The 20,260-nt window shown below is 55.2% G+C and overlaps 1 protein-coding gene across 3 annotated transcripts in view; it reads left to right on the top strand.

The window, feature by feature from the left end:
* Positions 1-2,784: 2,784 nt before the first annotated feature.
* Positions 2,785-20,260, top strand: part of CRHR2 (corticotropin releasing hormone receptor 2) — a 45,729-nt gene continuing 28,253 nt past the window's right edge. For 2 of the 3 annotated variants that reach the window (XM_039229842.1, XM_039229844.1), the window contains exons 1-3: positions 2,785-2,871; positions 11,924-12,017; positions 19,055-19,180. In XM_039229842.1, coding sequence (XP_039085773.1) covers positions 2,785-2,871; positions 11,924-12,017; positions 19,055-19,180 — 307 coding nt within the window. Of the gene's footprint in view, positions 2,872-11,923; positions 12,018-18,807; positions 18,920-19,054; positions 19,181-20,260 lie in introns of those variants that run through there. The other variant, XM_039229843.1, reaches the window with a different exon arrangement.

Below are 20,260 nucleotides of genomic sequence, written 5' to 3'. Positions count from 1 at the left end.
CTCTCCTGACGCCACAGGAGCCCCACCTGTTAGTTACACCGGGAGTTCGTCCACCTCTAGCCAAAGGAGCACCAGCTAGTCACTGGTTAAACATGCCATTGAGCATGGGGGGATGTAAACGCCTGGATCCCTGGGGACCCCCACCTCATACCAAATGCAGTTCTAGTTTTCCAAAGAGCACTCCAGGTCAGAGGAGGGGATTGGTTTGGAAGCACAAGGAATGCCCTGCTGGGGAGGACTGAGGCCGAGCACATATGTGCCTCCTCTGCAGATCCTCCTAGAACCAGAGAGGATCTAGCTTCCTTGCGGCCTGTCCCCTGTCCTCTGGCGCTACCCTGTCCCCACCCAGCCAGGCTGCACTTGCCTAGCTCCTTGCTTCTGCTCACCCTGACTTCTGCATCTGGAGTACAGATGTGCCCTTCTCCATCTGTTTAAATCAGCACCTTCCCCTGATGGCCCAACCGTCACTCCCTGAGCCGCCCCACACCTTGTACCATCTCTCAGCTCCCATCTCTGTTACTTATGCCCAGACCTCATGGGCTCCACATCCCTTCCCTCTTCTGGCACACTCCTCACACTCCCCAGGCTATGAGATTGGCCTTGAGGTCAGAGCCTTTGTTCTCTGTTGAGCAGGGTCATTGTGAGCCTTGGAGATGCCTCGTGACAAGTGCTGAATGAAGAGCACTGGTGAGCCTCACGCTGACCCAGCAGCTCTCTCTCTGAGTCTGCCCACCCTCCTGAGTCCTGCCAAGCCATCATCTCCTGCCAGGAGCCTGGAAGCCCATCTAAGTCCAGCCAGCCATACCCTGTGCCAAGATTGGGAATGGGGTTTCCACCCTGTCACCTTCCAATGAATAGGAAGATCTGGTCAACTTTTCCTCAGGTCTTCCCATGAAGAGTCCCCCCCCACCCCCTGTCCTACTAGCCACCACCGGAGCTGGGCTCTGTGCAACAGAGAAGGAAGGGGAGAAGAAATCAACAGAGGAGGGGAGACCAGGCCTCTGCCCTCAGGATAAGATCCTTGCCTCCTCCCCAAGCTGGTTGGAGGCCAGCCTCAACCACCTCAGGGACAGAGAACAGTCCACATTGAGGATGAGCCAGGGGCTGAAAGGCCATTTTGTGAGATGTCAGGGGAGGGTCACACTCCACAGTTGGTGCAGTCAGGTAAGGCTGCCTGGAGGAAGCAGGTGGAGGGGAGGGGGACCCAAAGGACAGAAAAGTGTCCCAGGCAGAAAGACCAGACTAAACACTGAGTGTCTAAGTTTCTTATACTCAGGCTGAACCTCCAGGAAAAGTTAAATGCTCCACTAATCACATTCCTCAAATGCTTTCCCTTCTAAGAGGCTGGACCTGCTGTTTAAGTTTCTAAATGCCCTACAGCCTACACCAGGCCCACCTTTAGAACAGTTGCAAGGGCAGCTTCAGTGGCTCCCGGAGAGCAGGCCTCACGGCCTGAATGAACCCTGACCCAGTCCCAGGTTGGACATGTCACCGCCCAAGGCCAATACTGCTCACCCTTGCCTGACATTAGGGTCCTTGAGCAATTTGCTGAAACATACCAATGCCTGAGTTCCTCCCTCCCACCACCTATAGCAAAATCCCCCAGGGTGGAGGGCCTGGCCTTGATGCATTTGTTGTCGTTGTTGTTTGGTTTTTTGTTGTTGTTTGGTTTTTTGTTGTTGTTCTTGCTTTTTAATGTTTATTTGTTTTTAAGAGAGAGCGAGAGAGAGCGAGAGAGAGAGCACAAGCTTGAGCAGGGAAGGGGCAGAGAGAAAGGGAGACAGATCACAAGCAGGCTCCACGCTATCAGCCCAGAGCCCAATGTGGTGCTTGAACTCACAAACCTCAAGATCATGACCTGAGTCAAAGTCAAGAGTCCAACGCTGAACAGACTGAGCCACCCAGGTGCCTCTGGGTTGTCGTTGTTGTTGTCGTTTTAATTTAGCAGTTTATTTCAGATTTACAGAAACATGGGAAGAATGGTCAAAACTATGCCATATACCCATTGCCCACATTTACCAATTATTTACATTTTGCTTTCCTGTTCTGTGTGTGGTGTGTGTGTGTGTGTGTGTGTGTGTGTGTGTGTGTGTGTGTATTTCTCAGCCAGCTGCAAGTAACTTAGAAACATGGTGCCCCTTTACCCCTAAATGTGAATGTACTTCTTAAAGGCAAGAACATTCTCTTACCCACAGTGTAGTTATCAAAACCAGGAATTTGAACGTTGATACAGTGCTCTTATTTAATCTCACATCCACATCCAAATCCAATTATCCCAATAGGCACGGGAGGCTGGGAAAGCTCCCCAGATAATCAGAAGATGCCCTCAGGAAGCCTGGTGGAGATGAGACTCGCCTAAGCCGCTGTGTGCTAAGGCCACAACCACAACCCATGTTCCCCTCCTCCCTTTGTCAATTCCTCTCTCCCCAAGTTGGGGACCTAAGGCGCTAGCGAAAGGGGCGGGCTGATAAAAGGCATTAACCCCCTGTGTGCAGGCTGGACGCAAAGCTTGGTCCCTGGCTGCGGAGGCAGAAGCCGCTGCCCAGCACCTGCTATAAATAACCCTGAGGGGCAGGCTGTGGGGAGGTGTCACGCCGCCCTGGGGTGGGGGTGGGGGTAGGGGGAAGAATGGCCCCGGGCCCAGGGCCTTACCTGGGCCTCCGCGCGCTGGTAGGGAGGGAGGCAGCCAAATGGACTCCGGACGGGGGTGGGTGGGAAGGAGGGGCAAGCGGGGCGGGACCGTCGCGCTGGGGAGCTGCGCTCCTTTCCCGAGCCACCAAGAGCATGGGGGGTCCCGCGGGGCCCCCGCGCCTCCTCCACGCCCCACACTCCCTCCTCTGTCTGCTCTGCCTCCTCCCGCCCCTGCTCAAAGTAAGTACTAAGGGAGATGGGGGTCGGTCTCGGGGTGGGGGCGCCCGGGAGCGCGGAGCTCCGGGGTAGAAGGCGGGTCTCTTTGCTCAGTGACTGGTCCGGGCTTCACTCAGCGCAGTTAGGAGCTGGGTTGGGGAGATCTCAGGACGTGGTGGCCAGGTTGAGGTTGGGGATCCCTGTACGGGATGAGGGGGTGGAGATAGATCTCTTGCCAGGTTGAGAGGGGGCAGGTGGAGGGGAGATGAAACGAACAGCTAGCTTGGGACACGGGACACGGAAGCCCTTATGGATGAGCAGAGCGTTCTGAGGGACACTCATGTCTAGGACAAAATGCGTCCTCCGGTCCAGAAATTCCCTATCCCCTGTCCATTGTGTCCCCTCCCCTGTGGGTGCCCCTCCATCTCCCCATCACACCCTTTCTCGCCGTACCCCAGTTCTGGCCCTTCCCACAAGGGATCACAAGGGCTGTGCGCCCCATCTCCTGCCACCCTGTGCCTCCTCTCTGTGCCTTAAACCAGGCAGCCCCCAGTCCCAGTTGAGCAATGGGACAGAGGAGGCACTGGGAGGACCAATCTAGCCAAGGGTTTCTGAAAACTGTGGGCACACACACCCCACCCCTGGCTGTGGCTAGAGTCAGGGTGTGAAGGTGGGTGCGGGGATGGATGATGGATGGGGCTATACAGAAAGAGCTGCAGAAGTGGGGGTGAGGCTAGGACGGAATGGTTCCCAGAAACAGATGCAGGAGGAATCCACCTCTAATCTTCTCCCCATTTTACAGATGGGGAAACCAAAGCTCAGAGAAGGAGGGACATCTGTCCTAAGTCACACTGCTCATGAAGAGCCAAGACATTAAAGGCGTTCAGAGGCCACACAGTGCAGGCGAGAAGCACCAGGCTAGAAGTCAGAAAACCTGGTCTTGTCCTGACTGTACCACACGCCAGCCCCTGGGCCTCTTTCCTGGGCCTCGATGTCACTGTATATACACAGAGGACTGGTTAACACTCGTTCAACAGATAGACAGTGAGCATCCATTGACTGCTGGCAAAGTGGCTTTGCCAACACACCTGATTCAAATCCCTGCTTTGCTGCTTAGTGCATAGCCTCAGACAGGTTACTCAAATTGTCCAAGCCTCAGTTTCCTCATGGGCAAAATGAAGGTCATATCAGTGCTTACTGGATAGAGTTGTCATGAGGAATAGAGATAATATTAGATAATAGAGAAAAGCTCTTAGCACCGTGCCTGGCACAGAGTAAGCACTCAATAAACTCAGCTATGGTTCTGTGCCAGACACTATAGGTAAAGCATGATGCCACCATGCATGATGCCCTCCCAGTGGGTTGGGTCAGGTGGGGGAGAGGGGCGGTCAGTGCCCCATAAGGGCAGATGGCTCTGATACACGCCAGGTTCTTTTAATGACATTGCATGCTGCACTTGGGATGAGTAGAGGCCATGGGGTGGGTTCACTATCACCTGCATCTCCCCAACCGCCACCTCAGATCCCCTGGGCTTTGAGCTCTTTTTGCTTCCTGACCCTTGTTCTCAAGATACATGCCTTTCACAAGAGCCGGATGTTAAGCCCAGGGCTGCCCCTTGACCCTCCCCTCTGGAGGCCATGATGCCAACTGCATAAGCTGATGAGCCGAGGAGAGCTTTCTGGTCCCTGCCCCCAGAGCCAGGCCAATGTGGAAGGGCCTGTGGGAGGGTCCCCTGGGCTCTGGGGGTGTCAGAACTGAGAACCTCAGAGATAACAGTCTGCATCCCTTAGAGTCAACCAGACCCTACCCATAGTTCCCTGGGAGACCTCAGCCTGAGACTGAAGATCAGTTATTTGCCCAAAGTTGCTCAGCACATAACCTCCTGGAGAGGAACTGAACTGTGATCTCTCTGGTCCTAAAGTGCAGGCCTCCTTGTGGTAACAGGATTTATTTCCGGGTCTTCGTCCATCTTTTCCGAGATTTCTGCTCACTGTGAAAAGAGAACATGGGACCCAGCGCAAGCGCTAGGGAGGGAAGGCGACACAGGAGGGGCCTGGACTCCAGCCCTCTCGTGTAATGAACTGACATTTAAGAAGGACGATGCTTGGTGGGGACAAGCAGGTGAAAGCACCTGTCCAGGGCTCCTGCCCTATGGAGTTGATAGCTTAGCAGGAGGCACTGGCAGGAAGAAAATAATGGCAAAGAGTAAATGTGCATTTGTAAACTCTGGTCTTCAGAACTAAGGAAAGCGTGTGTGGGTCATGGCAAAGTCTGTTGGAGGTGGACAGGACAGCAGGGATAGGGACGGGGTGGCCCTGGAGGATGGCAGAGGGGAGAGCAAGCAGTGAGGGAAGGCCCCGGACAAACCCCAACCCTGAGAAGAGATGGTACCAGGCATTTGGTGTCTGCTGGGTCCTGGTGGGATCAGATTTCTGTCCTGAAACCCTGGAAGCTTCCTGATTAGGGGAGGGGCCTGCCCTGATTTGCCGTTGTGGAAGTTCCAGCTGGAGGTGTAGTCGTGGGGCAGACACCTGGACCCAGCCCACACTGCCAGAGCCCAGAGGAGCCGAGCCTTGACCTTGGTGCTCCTGGTTGCCCTCGGAGGCCTTGGGGAAGCTGCTTCAGGAGACAGCATGTAATCACGAAGCCCATCTTGTGCACCAGGCTGGGCTAAGGGCAGAAGGTTATTTCCAGGTGGAAACCAAGGTTGAGTGAGGCTAAGCAATATGGCTGCCAGATTCTGAAACTCTTGATTCTAACCTTTTGAGCTACTTGGTTTACCCTCCGTGAAGATCCCAGGAGTCTACCAGCTCCGTTTGGCTGCGTTCAGCCTCTTGGACCTTCGGGTAGCAGCCCAAGGTCTCAGAACAGCACTTCTGTGGTCTCTTGCTCCAGGTGCTGCCTGCTGGTGGGTGCCTCTGTTCCAAGGAGGCTCAGCAACGAGACAAGTCCCTTAGCTCCAGAAGCCTGGACCCTCCCCGAGCTGCACAGTCCTTCCCATGACTAAGGCCAGGGCCCTGCACACCTTCCCCACTCACCCAGGGTCTGCGGGGTGTGGACAGGGGGCTCAAGGGCCCTTTGCCAGGAACTACATCATAATATCTTTTCCCCCAAATTCATCTACTCTCTGAGTTGTTGACTAAAGCCAATCATCTAATTTAATCTCTCTGGATTTTTTTCTTTTTTTGCCACTTTGTTGATGTTTATGTACTTTTCAAAAAACCAATTTGTCTGAGAGCACCGCTTACTTAATTTTGTATTCCTGGTAAGTCTTAAATTTGCAGCACTTTATGAATTACAGGACTATTCTGCATCCTCTTAGCTGCCATTTTCTACTTTATCTGATTTTAGCCATTATTAGGACTCCTCAGCCAGTTTGTCTAAAGCCACTTTATTCAAAATTCTAATTTTTTTTAAATGTCATTTCAAGTCCACCAGAGGGAAGGATAGATTATTCAGTAAGCTTATTTTGTTTATTCTATTTGGCATCTACACAGGGCCTAGCCCAGTTCTAAGTCCTGATATGCGTTACCTATTTTAAGCTTCAAAACACCCCTAGAGGGTAAGGCCGTCATTTTCCCCATTTTACAGATGAGGAAACTGAGGTGAGGTCATGTGCCCAAGGTCACTGTCTGGTAGTGGCAGGGTCAGGATTCAAAGCAAGCAGTCTGACTCCAGATTCTCTTCCCTCTGCAAAAATTTAATTAGGACACTCAGATACCAAAACAAATCAGAATGGAGTGACTTTTAGGTCAACTGGACATTAGATGAGTTAATAAGCAAGGAGATAATTTTAGGCCTAGTGACCTGTTCGAGGGCCTCCTGCTGGCCAGCTCCCTCCCTCCCTTGAGTGGGCCTCCCCCCTCCTGCACTTCCTCCATCCTCAGACATCTGAGTGAGGGCCCAGAGCTTGACATAGGTAAGGGGAGAGGCGTGGAGAAGAGAGAGCCACAGGCTGTCAGAGAGCACATGGTAAAAAGAGGCTGGGAACTTCTACAGGGGAGTTGTTGGCTGTTAGAACTGGGTGGGAGAGCGGGCGTCTCAAGAAGGGGCACCTGCTGGACCCCTCAGGGATGGGAGGGCCCAGAGGAAGCGGCTGGGGCTCTTGAGGTCCTCACTTGAAGTGTAGCACCTGGTAAGTTAGAACCAAGTATCTAGTCTCCCCTTCCAGAAGCCTGCCCAGATACTCCAAGAAAAGAATTCCCTACCCTCTGCCTCAACCATCCTTGGCTCCAGTACTGCCTCCTGTGTGTCTGTCTGCTCAGCGCCCAGGGTCTTCCTTCTCACTGCCATCCCCCCAGCATCCCCTTGTCCCTTGCCTCCCCCCTTCCCTCTCCCCCTGCTTCCCTATCTCGCCTTCTCCCCATCTCCGGCATCCTCTTCTCTTTCTCTCAAAGCTGAGTTTCTTCCTCCTCTAGCCCCAGCTCGGGCTCAATGAAATAAAACAGTGGGGAGGGATCCTCTGCATCCCAGAGGAGTCCTCCCTGACCTTGGGCAGAGAGGGAGGAGGCAGGAAGGGAGCTCACCCCATTCCTCGCTGGCGACTGGCAGCCTGGCCACAGGCTGTGGGCCCGTAAATCTCCCAGGCTTAGACTAGGGGCTAAATTTAGATGAAGCTCTGTGGCCAGAGCAGGAGGCAGCCTTCGGCTGTGCCGACACCGTGGCTCCAGGGAGGTGGCACCTTTGAGGCCTGCCTGGTCCCTGGAGCACACATTCTGCCTGGACAGGCCCCACGGGGCAAGAACAGAAGCTGGCATCTTGGCTCTGCCCTGCTGCCTCCTCCGCCTGCCAGGGCCTCTCCCCTGCCCCTTGTAACATGAAGGCTTCCAGTTCTGGGCACACAGAGGCCAGGACCAGGAACTGGCTGGCCTCAAAGGGGGAAGTGAGAGAGAAGGACTCTGACAAGCAGGAAGAGAGCCCAGAACCTGAGCTCCCAGAATTGGGGGTAGGGGTGCCGCTCCACCTGGCTGACGGGGCTGTGGTCTCATCTGTCTGTTTGTCCATCCAAGCAAACAGTTACTGAGCACCTGCTATGTGCCAGGCTCCAGATTGGGAACTGGAGACACAGATGGGAACCAGGCAGATGTGGGCCACCTACAGTCTCCCTGGATAGAGGTGAGGGGTGGCGAGTGGCACTCTGCCCCTAGGACACCCAAGAGCTGGGTACAGAAGGCTCAATTGTTCCCTGCAGAAGAGAGAATAAGTTATAGAGCCCAAACCTCTCCATGTGCGAGGTCCTGCCTGGCTGGCTGGGTCCGCCTACACCCCTCCTGTGACCCTGCGTTCTGCCTAGAGGCCCCGCTGCACGGGTGAGAACAGCTTCTTACTTGAGTGGCTTCCCGAGCCCCACAGCCACCGTGTTTGGGACTGTGTGGTAGTCTCGGCATCTGTGGACCACGGGCCCTCCTTCAATTCCTCACCCAGGACCGATGCTTCTGTGTACCTGACCAAGCCACAGCCTACCAGATTGGCTGTCCAGTCCCCCCTCACCCTGCTTGCTGTGTGGCCTTGGGAGATGGCTTTACCTCTCTGGGCCTCAGTTGCCTCCTCTGTACAACGGGGTTATTTGCAGCTACCTCAGAGGCTGTTGCGGGGCTTAAATGAGCCGTCATAAAGCCCTGAGAGTTGTGTCTGGCACTTTGTAAGTGCTGATTTCACATTAAAGAAGTTTCTCCTCACCTGTCTCCCTGTCCCCTGTGAACGGAATCCTCAAACCAGAGGCTGGCCGCTTCCTGGGCAGCACCTATGCTTTGCTGCCTCCAAGACTTTGCTCAGCTCCTGTCCCAGGGATCTCTATCTGCTCTTCTTACCCCTCCTCCTACCTAGGACCTATGTTCCATGCTTTGGGACTGAGCTCCAATGCCCAGCCCTCCACGGAGCCCCGAGTTTCCTCAGCCAGCATTGCCTGGGCACTGCTGAATGGTGCGCCCAATGAGGAGGCTTCAGGCTGCATGCCCAGGGCCCTGGCGCGGGGAGGAGTACCGAGGGCTAAGGGGTATCGGTGGTGGCTAGGGAGCTGGGGAAGGAGGGACATTGGTTCTACAAAGCTTTTCTAAAGAAGGGTTTGAGTAGGGCCTTGAACCCCCACCCCCTATCTCTGAGCTCTCTAACTGGACCCCTCCTCAAGTCCTTGACAGGGGCCACCATTTGATAACATGCCTTCTGTATGCCAGGCTCGTGACATGCAGGCATTTGTTTAATGTATCCCAAAACCCTATGGGGCTTTGTATTATCTCCAATTTAAAGATGAGGAGAGTCAGGCTCAGAGAAGTTAAGTCACTCGGCCAAGGCCACAGAGCTAACAAGCAGCATGCCCAGAGCCCTGAACACGGGGGTGTTTCCAGTCTAGCTGCTCCAAGAGCTCATGGCCTAGGCCTTGAGGTGTAACTACTCACAGCCATGTCTCTGCTTTCCCTGGCCTACCGTGGGCTTTCTTCCTCTCTGCCCACCCACCGCCGCCACCAGCAGCAGCTCCTAAAATAGGGACCTCCAGGGTATGTCGTGGGTTTGAACTGAGTCAAATCCACCCAACCAGCCCCTTGAGGAGAATGAACATCTTTAGCTGTGCTGGCTTAATTGAACCTGTGGAGAAGTTACAGAAGCTGGAGCCCAGATCTGGGAACTATTCCCGAACCTCTTCTGATCGGCTCGCCCATGCTGCCCAGACCTGAAGGGCACACATCAATACTGAGCACGGTCACCCGCGCCCCAGTGCTCTGCTCAGCAAGGGGACTTGGCCACAGCCGGAGACCATAGAGTCTGATGCAGGGACAGCCCCGCAGTGCCCGAGTGAGGAGGCCCTGAACCCCCTCCGTCTGTGGGCTCCGAGCCATGGGGCTCAGACTGCGCCCCCCAGTGATGAACATGAGACAGCCTAGGGATGCGGTCAAAATGTGCAGCTGGAGGCTCTGAGAGAAGGAGCTTGCATCTAAGACGCAAAATCTGATCAGCCTGGAGGCCGACGATCAATACCATGTACCTCTGGGTGGAGCACTGTCTCTGCCGTGACCTCCAGATGATGCTGATTCCCTGGAAATTCTGTCCCCCCAAGGAGGGCATCACCAGCTGCTTCTCAAATGAGAAGGGGGTCGGGAAGTGTATGATGGGTCAGGCCTAGAGCCCACACTCTCCCCAGGCCCAGCTGAGCCTGGGGCCTCAGAATTCTTCTGGAAATCCCAAGACAGAGTGTCCCCTCCCCTTCCTAGCCCACCTCACCACTGGCAGGGCCTTCCTGCTGCCCGAGACGCTGATGCTGAAGAGCTCCCAGTAGCTCCCGGGACATGTGAACGGCAAGATCATGGCCCCCAGTGTCTGTCTTGCAGGCCGAGAGGCCAGAACTCCCAGCTCATGGCCCAGAGCCCCTTACAGACACACACACATACCCACAATGCACCCTACGCATGTACTACTCACACAACCGCGTGTGCTGCACAGACATAATATACCCCCCGCCACACACACACACACAACACATGCCTCTGCTCTCCAGCACCTCCGTCTGTACCCAGCCTCCTGGGACAGAGTTGGCTGGTCACAGGTGCAGTGACTGCCTATGAATGGCGTCCCTGCTGCCCTCAGCTCTCTGAGAAGCAGCCGGCGGTGGATCTGGCCAGTTGGAGTTATTATGGAGCTCCAGGTCGGCATGCTGAGGCTAAACGTGCAGTCTTGGCTAAACGTGCAGCCTCCAGCCCTGACACAGGAAATGGACTGAGCCACATGTGAGGAACGTGATGTCTGAGGGCTGTTGGGCTATAGCTCCAGGGACATCCTGGGGCAAACACTGACCCAGCTGCCATGGAGAGATCAAGTGACAGGCAAGGGAAAGGGGAGGGGTTGCCTGCTGGTGGGCAGTGCCTTCTAGAATCTTGGAATCAGGAATGTCAGGGTTGGGAGGGGCCCAGAAGTCATTTTGCAGGCACGAGCACATACTCACAAGAACATAAGTGCACACATGCACACGTGCACACACGCACACACACACACACACACACACACACACACACACAGAGGCCACAGAGTAGGAAAAGTGGTGGCCTTGGGAGAAATAGCAGACAATTCTAGAGTTAGAATTCTAGAGTGCATTACTCTCATCCAGTGGCACATCATGCATTTCCCAGCCTCTCTGCCTTTGCACATGCTGTGCTCTCTACCTCGGCTGCTCTTCCTGGTGCCATCCTTATCAGCTGGGCAAACTCCTACTCAGTCTCCAAAGCCCACATCAGCATGACTTCCTCCAAGTTGCTACCCCATTCCACCTCAGCAAGTTATAGATGCTGTAGCAACTTGGTCACCCATCCCTCTTTCCCACCAGAAGATGGGCTCCTCGGGGGCAGAGGTAACCACATTCACTTTATGCCTCCACGCCCAGCACCTACTTTCACGGTTTTCTCAGGAGATGGGATCCTGGATGGTTTTTATCTTTGGATGGAATGGCCATGGCTTCAACAGCCATGTCTATTCCCTGCTGAGTGCCCACATTGGCATAGTGGTCCCTTCCTTTCCCCCATCCATTCTTCTGCTTGCCTCCAAAGTGCTACCTCTTCCAGGAAGCCTTCCCTGTTTTAACCAATCCAGGGAAATCTCTTCCATGTGGAGACACCTTTTGTTGTAACTGCCTGTTTCCCTGTATGACAGGGAAACAGAATTATATTGTCTACTCTCCTCCTCTCCCTTCTATACCTTCTAAATTTAGGGGATCCCTGCCCGGCCTGGGATTACCCCAAGGACAGCCGCTGGGTCTTCCAACTAGGACCAGACACATAGTAGGCATTCTACAAATATTTGTTAGCTAAATGAACAGCTGGTGGACTCCCACCTGGCTTTGCTGACAGAAGGACACGGGGCACATCCCGTCCCGAGGAGGAGAGCTTTTGAGGCACGGACTAGAAAGCACAGATGCCCGCTTCAGAGGTCAGGCTGCACTGGACCACTTCTGAGACTCTTTCGGGCTTCCAGGCCTGGCCAGGCTGCCATCTTGCTGCCTGCATGAGTGACGGAACAGGGTACGGGGAGCAGACAGCTGCTACAAGGGCTAGCCAGGGCCTGACCTCTGACCCTCGTCCGTCCTATCCCCTAGGCTGCTGGGCCAAGCCAGGCACCCATAGACCAGCCCCTGTGGGCAATGCTGGAGCGGTACTGCCATGCCGCGATGACTCTTGCCAACCTCTCAGGTAAGCCCACCGCCCCCACCCTGTAGCAGGCCCCAAGAGATAAGGGTGAGCCTCGGGGCCAGGATGGGGGAGGCAGCTCTCTTGGACCAGCCCAAGCTATGTGAGATGGGGACTGTTGGCTTCTGGTCCTGCCTCTTGCTTCTGTCCTTGAGCAGGCCCCTTCCCCGGGTGGGGCTCAGGCCCTTCCCTGATGATGAAGGACGTGGCTGGGCACCCTCTTCCAGCCCTCGGCTCCCAGCTCCCTGCAACCTAAAGGAAGCCAGCTGGGCTGGCCTTCAAGAGCCAAAGGAGGGGGTAACCCTCTGTTTATAAACTTGAACAAGACCAGCAGAAGGTGTAAACCGTATTCTCTGGTTGCCGTGGCTACAAGTGTCACTTCGTGGTAAGGACTTGCCAGACAGCAGCTGGGCCTCTGAATTCTGACTCCTCAGAGTTTTCCTGACTCAGAGTCAGGGTCAGCCACCGCAGAGCTCAGAAAAGCCTTGGGCTCTCGCGGGCTCTGGAGAGCAGTCCCCAGGCCCTGCCCGGTGTGCTGGTCCTCTCAGGTCTATACCCCCAGCAGCAGAGGGATGGCAGAGGGCTTGCCACCAAGGCAACACGGAGTTAAGGGTGCTGTCCAGCAATGGGACCCAGCCCCACACGCAGCCTGGGTCAGACATCCAAGAGAGAGGCCTTGCTGCCTGCCTGCCTTTCAGTGCAGGGGCCAGAGCTCAGATGCGGGTCAGACAGACCCAAGCCTGGATCCCACCTCCTCCACCTAGAAGCAATGTGACCCTGCTGAGTCACCTAAGCCATCTGTATTAGTCTGCTAGGGCTGATGTAAAACACTGCAGACTGGGTGGCTTAAGAAGAAATCTATTTTCTCACAATTCTGGAGGCTAGAAGTCCAAGATCAAGGTGTCAGCAGAGGTGGTTTCTTCTGAGGCCTCTCCTTGGCTTGCAGCAGCCGTCCCCTCCCCTTTGTCTTCACATGTTCTTTCTTTTGTCCACCTCTGTGTTCTCAGTTCCTCTTCTCTCTTATTTTTTAAACTTCATTTATTTATTCTTAATTTTTTAGAGTGTATTTATTTTGAGGGAGAGAGCACAAGCAGGGTAGGGACAGAAAGAGAGGAGAGAGAAAGAATCCCAAGCAGGCGCTGCACTGTCAGCACAAAGCCCAGTGCAGGGCTCGAACTTATAAACCATGAGATCGTGATCTGAGCTGAAATCAAGAGTCAGACGCTTAACACCCTGAGCCACCCAGGTGCCTCTCGGTTCCTTTTCCTGCAGGGACCCCAGTCACATTTGGATGAGGTCTGACACTGACGACCTCATCTTCATTTCATTACCTGTCTCCAAATAAGGTCGCATTCTGAGTTATCGGGGGTTAGGACTTTAACATATGGATTTAGGGGGGACGTAATTCAGCCATTCAGCCCATAAGACTGTCTGAGCCTCAGTTTCCGCATCTGTTAGAAACAGATCTAAGTCAGGCTCAGAGGCTTACTGTGGAGTTTGGTGAGAGATCGTGGAGACACCCAGCGTGGGCCATGTCAAGTAGCCACCAGCCAGGAAATGAAAGGCCCCCATTTCAGGGGGTCCCCAGCCAGAGCTCTCTGTTCTCAAGAGGGAACACTGGTTTATCAGCACCCTCCCTGCCTTCTCCAGCACACGGTACAGATCCTAACCCTCCCCGGACCCCTGGTGCGTGGGGATCTGAGTCTAGAGGGGAGGAGTTCAACTTGCCCAAATAGGCCTCCCCTACTTAACTGATAATATCATTTATCCGTTTGTAAATGGGATATTGATACAATCTGGGGGGGAAAGAGTTTTTACACATCAAAGAAAGAAGACCATGAAAACTCATTATCACGCCACCTGGAAATTTTTATATTTATATCCCCCAGGACTTTATCAATCTATAGAGCCTCATGTTTTTTCACTTCTTTTTTTTTTTTTTTCCCCACAAAACTTGGGATGATCCCTGTGTCCACAATTCTGTAACTTGCTTTTTTTGTCTTAGACCTCAGGGTGAGCACTTCCCCATGTCATTAAATACGCCTCCACCGTATCACTGATGGTGCTTCCTAGCAGTGGTGGGTGGGACGCACCATCCTTCACTAACCTGCCCTTAGGTTGGGACGCATATACAGTCAGGATGCCCTTCAACCTGAGGTTCCTGTATGAAAGTGACCTCCTTTCATGATTACAGTGATCCCCACTGATTGCGAAAATGAACCATGACTAATATAAAGTTCAGAGACGAGTGAAACCAAACAATCTATTGTTTAGACATCCATACATAAGATAAAACTGAAAAACTAAGAGCCGGGGAATGGTAAATGAAATGTTCAAGAGATTGTTCCCTCTGGGGAAGGAGTATTTAGATAAATATGTACATGACTGGCAACAATCTAGTTTTAGATTCAGCGATAGATTCCTTCTATTTACCGCTACATACAAACTTCCATAAAAGAAAAAATTAAAATAAAATAAATTTAGGCCACGTGTGGGCTAATGATGACAAGTGGTCATAAATCAAAGGCTAGGACTCGTTAAATTGTATGCCTCTGAGGTGCAAATGAAGGGAAACCACACATAATCACAAGAGACTTCAGGCAGGCTTTGGATTATTTGTTTTGTTCATCACAGAGGCACCTAGTAGGGCATAGATTGTAAGACATATTTATCCAGTCCTTAGGCAACATAAGGATCCTAATGGATTCACGGATCCCTTGAAATAAAGTAACTCCCCAGGCCAACATGTGCAAGTGCATGTGTGCATGTGTGTGCAGACACGCGCGCGCGCACACACACACCAAGGCTGGTCAAATGGGAAAAGAGGCTTGGCCAGGGAGACAGAGCTGCTGCCAAGGCCTGGAGCATTCTGATGGGTGCTGGAGGCCAGTTAGTGAACACGACCAGCCCTGCCCTCAGGGAGCCATGGGATGTTAGAGGAGATCGTAGAAGAACTAACAACCTTGGTGTGATATAGGCCAGCCCCAAGAGATGGAGGCAACGCGGAGGGCCACCAACCCAGACAAGTCCAAGAAGGGGAGAGCCAAGCTGAACGTTTGAAGGGCAAGTGGGAGGCAGCTAGGCTAACTGGAGTGTAGAGCAGTAAGGGCCTTCCCAGCAGAGGGAACGGCACATGCAAAGGCGTGGGGTATAGAATGGTTCCAGGGAATGACAAGTTGTTCCAAAGAGCATCTCAGGCTTGGCAGGAAGGAGAGCAGGAAGGATAGACAATCTTGAAGAGTGTTATTTGCAGTGGTGAAGAAGCTGGGCTCCATCCTGAGGGCAATGGGGAACCACTCTTAAGAGGAGGAATGCCATGACCTTAATTGTAGAAAAAAATCACTTCATCCGCCCAATGGAAGAGACAGGGAGCCCAGTCTGGCTGCTGCAGACTTAAGGTGGCCCCGGGAGGGGTTGAAGGGAGAAATTCCCTTTGTCCATCTATAAATGAGAATGTGGGATTGGAAAGTTTCTGAGGGCCTTCCTGATCCCATAGCCTGGTCCCCTGGTTGGACTTGAAGATATCATGTCTTCTTGGCCATTTTCCTGTACCAAGATGGCATAGGATGTGGGGTGGCGGGGGGAAGAGTGTCTGTCTGGCCTGTGGGCACCATCTTCAGTGTCACCAGACAAGAGTAAGGCACCTTCTGGCCTCTCCCAAGACTCCATACCCTCAGCAGCCCCATTATAACTCCCAGAAAGCCCCACAACGTTGACCCAGATCTGCCTACCCCTTGGGTATTCCGTCTGACCAAGCAGAGCCCCTCAGTGAGGCAGAGATAGACTCTATCTCTCCTTAGAGTGTTTTCCAGTGCTGTTTTCCAGCTGACATGTGATGGATGGTGGGATGAATGGGAGCATATATGTGATTCCATGAAGGCAGTGATTGCAAGACGCTGTGTGTGTTTCCAGTGTGCTCTGCACGCCCATTCAGCTGTGCGCTGCAGGATCAGGATGGGTGTGCACGCTTGCCTGAAACTGTCCACTGCCACTGCCGCTGACATCAGAGGTGGCCCAGGGGCACCTGCCTCACCCCATGCTGCCCCGACACACAGGTATCTTCCCCAGCACTTGTCACACTTCCCTGAACTTACCTGCAACCCGTCTCACTAGCCTGGGGGCACACACAGCCACCCCACTAACTCTCCCCTACAGTGTCCGGCCTGAGAGCCCATCTCCATCCCATCTGCTCTGCTTCCTTAGTTAGCAAAAAGGCCCAGACTTTATTTGTAGTTGGATTTAATCTAATTGAGGGAATTTTTAGCTCGCTACCATTTCTTCCTCATTTACCTATTTTCAAACACTCACGTGAGCTATAAAGTCAACTCGTTCCAAAGCTGTTTCCTCTCTGCCACATCTAGAATAACAGACGATGATGCTTGTATTAATAAGGTCCATGAAGAAAGGTCCCTCATCCTGGAAATCAGGGCACCTTGGGTCCGTGGGTCTGTGCTCAGGCCCTGACTGGCCAGTCAAGGTGTGGAACAGCTGTTGGCTCTGCCTCTAAAATAGTCACTTTCCAAAGGAATTTATATTACAAGTGCTTTCCCAGTGAAGAGCGATCTGAGTGCCCCCCCCAGGCCATCCTGCTCTGCAGAAAGTTGCACGTGGGACGAGAAGTCTTGGCCTCTTGTCGCTGGGCACTCACCACACCCCGAGATGGCTAATTCCTCTGCGCAGTGGTTCTGGGGAAAAGCACATTTATAAGCTTGATTTCTCCCTTTCCCCCTGTACTGTGATCGGCGAGTGGAGGGCCCTCCTTTGTGCATGAAGGAGACTCTTTCCTGTAAAGACATGAGCTGACCCAGCCAGCCACATTCTGGCCTATGTGGGACCCTGTGGGGTAGGGCTTAGCCTGGGACTGGGGACTCTGCCTAGGGTTGGGTTTGGGACTCAGGTCTGAGGCGGGGGTTGGGACTCAACCTACCCTCCTCCGCTCCTGGTTGTTAGGAATGCCAAGGGATCTTTGCCTCCGTGGCTGCCCAGAGCCGAGCCAAGGGCTCTAACTGTCCATTCAAGAGGCAGAGGACGGGCTGGCTGGTGAATCTGCACCTTGTACCTGTCAATCAGCGAGCCCTGGAGAGAGTCCAGTGCTCATCCCTGGTCTCAGTGCTCTCTGGCTAAGCTGGGGCAGTGACAGAAGCATTCATATGGAGGCTAGTGAAATTGGAGGATGCAAAGGCAGCCCAGCCCACCTCATCCCCTCTCTCTAGAGGGCATCGTGCTAGTTCAGGGTGGTATTGACCTTCTCTGGCAGCTTTGGCCCCAGAGGAGGCCAGCAAGGGGGAGGACAAGACTAGTTCCCTGGAGACCTCCAGCCCATCTGGGACTGGGTCCCAGCTCTCCCTGCCCTCTCAAGATAGAAACACTCCACACACACTCACACGCACAGGCACATCTCTCTCTGCCTTTGCATCTCATAACTCAGAACCAGAGACTCCCAGGGATGGGAGGGGCCTCAGAAAACCTTTCACTTATGGAGAAACAGCCCCGAGAGAGAGGGCAAGAGCTGGGGTACCATGCAGGGAGAGCAGACAGAGAGGCAAAGCCAGAACCCAGGCCCTGCCTCCTGAGCCCGGGTCCCCCCTGTCAGCAGGCATGAGCAGCTGGCCCACCCCGGACACTCTGACCATGAAATCAGAACAAATTATGGGTAAGTCCATATAGAGGCGTTTAGGTCCTACATGCGCGCGTGCCCGCGCATGGGTGCGCACCCACACCCACACCCGCACACTGGTATGGAAACTAGTTTCAGGTGGCCCTGTCCAAAGCCAAGAGGAAGAGACATTCTCGCTTCTCCCTTTATTCTCTCTGGACCTTGAGATAGTAAGACCAGGGTGTTTGAGGTCCTACAGATAATTTCACCCAATTTCTCCCCTGGACTTCCCCATCTCATTAAATGGCAACACTGACCCCTCCCCAGTCACCCAAGGGGAAGACACGGTGCTATCCTTGCCTCCTGGCTCCTGCTGAAATCCACCCGCTCATCCCTCTCTCTAATCCCTCTTCTCCAGGGGAGGCAGTCCTCTGAAATACCTCTCCATCCCAGCCCCACGGCCTGGTGCAAGCGTTCAACCGTTCAGCCCACTCGGATCTCACGAGACTTTTCCGTGGCCTCCCTGCTGCCCTCAAAGCCGCTCCAATCCATGTCCTTCCCAGAGGCCACCGGGGCTTTTCCAGAGCACATAACTGCACGTGGACTCTCCGCTCCCCCCACCTCCCGCCTCCAGGGCCCTCGGCTCTAGGAGAGGAAACTCAGGCGCCAAGCCGCTCAGTCCTGGCTCTCCCGGAGGGAGGCCGCGGGGGGCTCCCCCACGCGGGGGCGGGCGCGCTTGGTTACCCGGTGCTGCCCGGGGGCCTGCGGTCCTCGGATGGGGCATTCCCCCGCCCCAGGCCCACCATGTCCAGGCCCGCCGCCCTCGTCTGGACGGTGCCCGCGCCGGAGAAGTCGGACTCCGAGCAGGGCCGGGAACCGGGGGACCGGTGGCCAGGGGGGCTGGAGGCTGGGCGCGACCCACTGGAGCCACCCGGCCCCGCCCCCTGGCGCCGCCATTGGCCGCGACCGAGCGGGTGGACCCGCGGCGCGGCTCCGCGCGCTCCGCAGCTCCACTCCGCGAGGGTCCGGACTTGGCAGCCCCGGGCGGTCGGGCGCGGCTCCCCGAGGCTGCCCCGCAGGTCGGGGACCGCGCGAGCAGGGGCCCGGACCCGGCACTCTCGGCACCGCTCACTCTGGCACCCGGTCCCTCGCAGCCACGCAGGGTGCGCACTCACACTCCCTGTCGGCGCGCGGCTCCCGGGCACGATGGACGCGGCGCTGCTCTACAGCCTACTGGAGGCCAACTGCAGCCTGGCGCTGGCCGAAGAGCTGCTCTTGGACGGCTGGGGGCTGCCCCTGGACCCCGAGGGTAGGCGGAGACGAGCGGCGCGGCGGCGCGGGGCTCCTTCCCCGGCGTGCTGAGTGCGCCCCAGGCCCCGCGCTCCGAGCGCCCCGTGCCGCCGGGCTCCCACCTGAGCCCCTCTCCTCTCTCTCCCGTCTTCAGGTCCCTACACCTACTGCAACACCACCTTGGACCAGATCGGGACGTGCTGGCCCCGGAGCGCCGCCGGAGCCCTGGTGGAGAGGCCGTGCCCTGAGTACTTCAACGGCGTCAAGTACAACACGACCCGTGAGTGCCCCCCGACCCTCCGCCGCGGGCTCTGCTCCCGTCGCCCGGAAGAGCGGTTTAGGGAGTGGGGACGACTCCGGACCCAGCGTCGAAGACTTGTTGTGGGCCGTGGCAGCGTCATACCGCCGGACCTTTTATAATGCTGCGGGCGCCCCCCGTCCCCACCCCACGGTAGCTTCAGACCTCCGTAAGACAGTGATTTGCCCAGAGCCCAGAAAGGGAAGGAGGAAATTCTTCCTCCCTTTTGAGGGCGAACCTGCCTCTCACAATATATTCTCTGAGTGCCTGAAGTTCCCCTCTTTGTTTAGCCAATGCTAACCACACCAAGGAGGAGGGGTCGCATATGCTAGGCATCTAAACCCCAGGGTGTGTGCGGTGGTTAGACTCTTTACTACCAGAGAGGAAGGAGGGCACGAGGCAGGAAAGATGGGAGTGCGCACTCTTGTTGGGTGGGGGCCTGCGGAACACAGGTACTTCTGGGCCAGAGTGTGTGGGTGTGACCTCATCCCTACCTGGATGTCCAGACTGGCCCCCTGGACGGTGAGTCAGGGCTCCTGGGCAGCGTTACTTCTCCTGCCCAGGTATTGCGTGGTGTCTGAATCAGGACCACCCCCCATCTCCTGGGGGGAACAGCCGGTGCCTTCCTTCCTCCTGGCAAATCACTGGCTGGCTTGAACCTCTGGAGAGGCAGCGGTGGAAGCTGCTGGAGTCACAGAGCATCCAGGTGGGGGGATGCAGCGTGGGCACTGGGAGTGAGGGGGCCAGAATCTCTGCCTTGCGCAAGGCCTCATGGGGGCCAAGTGGGCGTGTCTTGTGAGGCCGTGGGGCACAGCATCACTGGCCCATCTTGACTGGCCACTGGCATCTCCAGCCCCAGTCCCCCCCCCCCCCCCCCGGCAGAGAGAAGTCCTCCTGAGAGCTTCAGGGCTTGGGTTGTAAATTTATCTGAAGCCCCTCAAGGTGAAAACACTGTAGCAACCTCTCTCTGCATGTCTGTGCCTGAACATAGCACAGCCCCCTGTTACCCACACTCACCCATGTGCATGCCCCGCCACCCCACATACACATACACATACACAC

The sequence above is a fragment of the Hyaena hyaena genome, unplaced genomic scaffold, assembly GCF_003009895.1.
Source record: "Hyaena hyaena isolate Hyena2069 unplaced genomic scaffold, ASM300989v1 scaffold_40, whole genome shotgun sequence".
Lineage (NCBI taxonomy): Eukaryota > Metazoa > Chordata > Mammalia > Carnivora > Hyaenidae > Hyaena > Hyaena hyaena.
This window is presented reverse-complemented; position numbering and strand designations above follow the sequence as displayed.